The following is a 1,775-nucleotide window of genomic DNA, read 5'->3' as shown; positions in this document are numbered from 1 at the left end:
ATAGTGATACCTGACTAAATGAATAAAATTAATTAATTTTTGTGGCTAATGGCCACCCCATTGGGCATTGCAACTGTGGAAGGAGCCCATCTGCCTTCATCTCTTCTGTAGATCCCTCTGCTCTCAAGTCTTTCATCCTTTGTGGACTTTCCCATTAGCAGTCAGACATTTGAAAAAAAGCATAGATGCCACCCTCCTCCTCCTCCCTCTGTTCTCCCTCAGGGTCAAACTCCTGGAAAAGTTGCCTTTCTGTACCTTAAAAAAGAGCGGAGGAACTAAAGGGTTCCTCTGTCCCTCTGCAGTATAGGCTGAGTGTCCCTATCCAGAACATTTGGGACCAGAACTGTAAAATAAATAAAAATTTTAAAAATTAAAAAAAATAAATAAAGCATAGGCTTTATTATATTTTATTAACATTCCTAATCTGAAACCTGAAATTTAAAATGTTCTAAAATCTGGGGCTGGGAATTTGGCTCAGGGGTAGAACACTTGTCTAGCATGCTCCACGGCACCAAATTTGGAAAACTTGAGTCTCATGCCGACACTCTAAAAGTTTCAGATTTGAATTTTCTGATTAGGGGTGCTCAGCTTAGACATCCTGCGTCTACCTCACAACCAGATGTCTACAAGTTGCCTTCTGTTGCTTTTTTATTTATTTACTCCTGAACCTTTCTTCTAGCCACGCCACTATATGAAAGCTACTCTCACCAAGATCACCAAGACTTGTAGCTAAAATCCATCAGGCAGTTTCAGGCCCCTCTGCTTCAGAGCTGTTTACTCTTCCTGGAAATTCTTCCCTTCCTACCTGGTTAGTTACTGCTTACTTAGTAAAGTCACTTTCCCAGGCAAACATGCCACATATTTCCCACTAACCATGCTAACATGAGGGTCCGATTTCTGTGCTCACCACATAAAACAAAACACAATCCACATAAAACAAACAAAAAGCAGGCATGGTGACACACAGAGCTGAGGAGGCAAAGACAAGTGGATGCCTGGAACTCATGGGCTCTCCATCCTCAGAGATTTGGTGAGCTCCATGCCGGTGAGAGATGTCACCTGAGGGAAGAATGACAGCCAAGGCTGACCTCTGGCCTCCTCATGCACATGCACAAAAGTTGTTTGTCTATTGTCTACTGGTGTCCGTCACATAGTAGATACTGACTTCACACCCTACTTTGTTGAACACTCAAATATACCTCCCCCTCTACCATTTCTAAACCAAATCCCCAAAGGTGGTCGTGTACCAGAGTTATTTTCACTCCACCATGTGACAACTTCCTAATAGTCTTACTTCTGAATACCCAGAGGGCTCTGTTCATTTCTTATGATGTCTTTATAATCCTGAGTTCAATTCTTGTGGTTGTTATAGGATAACATATATTGTTTTAATTAAGGTTATCAACACGGATTATGGAATGGAAGACTCTTCCAATTGATCATGTTCACTTCTATTGTAAAGTGATACCAGGAAGGCGATCATGATTACTAAAGATCAGGTAACTGCTTAGGTAAAATAATTATATTCTAGAGATAAGCATTTGGCAAGTCTAAAAGTAAACTTAAATTTTATATTCCAGTTAGGCTATAAAGTCAGGGTGAACTGTTTTTTTAAAAAAGGCATAATGGGGACTGGAGAGCTGGCTCATCCGTTAAGAGTACTGGCTGCTCTTATAGAGGAACTGGGTTTGATTCCCAGCACCCACATGGTAGTTAACAACAGTCTGTAACTCCAGCTCAAGGGGATCCAATGCCCTCTTCTGGCCTCCATGGTC

The 1,775-nt window shown here is 41.4% G+C and overlaps 1 protein-coding gene across 1 annotated transcript in view; it reads left to right on the top strand.

Annotated features, from left to right (window-relative positions):
- The window catches only part of LOC103726195 (deoxynucleoside triphosphate triphosphohydrolase SAMHD1-like), a gene marked incomplete at its 3' end in the record, with an annotated part of 22,552 nt that extends 21,053 nt beyond the window's left edge, over window positions 1–1,499 (top strand). The window contains 3 exon segments of the mRNA XM_017795722.1: window positions 1,398–1,429; window positions 1,431–1,459; window positions 1,462–1,499. Coding sequence (XP_017651211.1) covers window positions 1,398–1,429; window positions 1,431–1,459; window positions 1,462–1,499 — 99 coding nt within the window.
- Window positions 1,500–1,775: the final 276 nt, after the last annotated feature.

Source organism: Nannospalax galili, unplaced genomic scaffold, assembly GCF_000622305.1.
Source record: "Nannospalax galili isolate Female #2095 unplaced genomic scaffold, S.galili_v1.0 scaffold2749, whole genome shotgun sequence".
In the NCBI taxonomy this organism is placed as follows: domain Eukaryota; kingdom Metazoa; phylum Chordata; class Mammalia; order Rodentia; family Spalacidae; genus Nannospalax; species Nannospalax galili.
The sequence above is the reverse complement of the archived record's forward strand: the minus strand, read 5'-3'. Positions and strand labels throughout refer to the sequence as shown.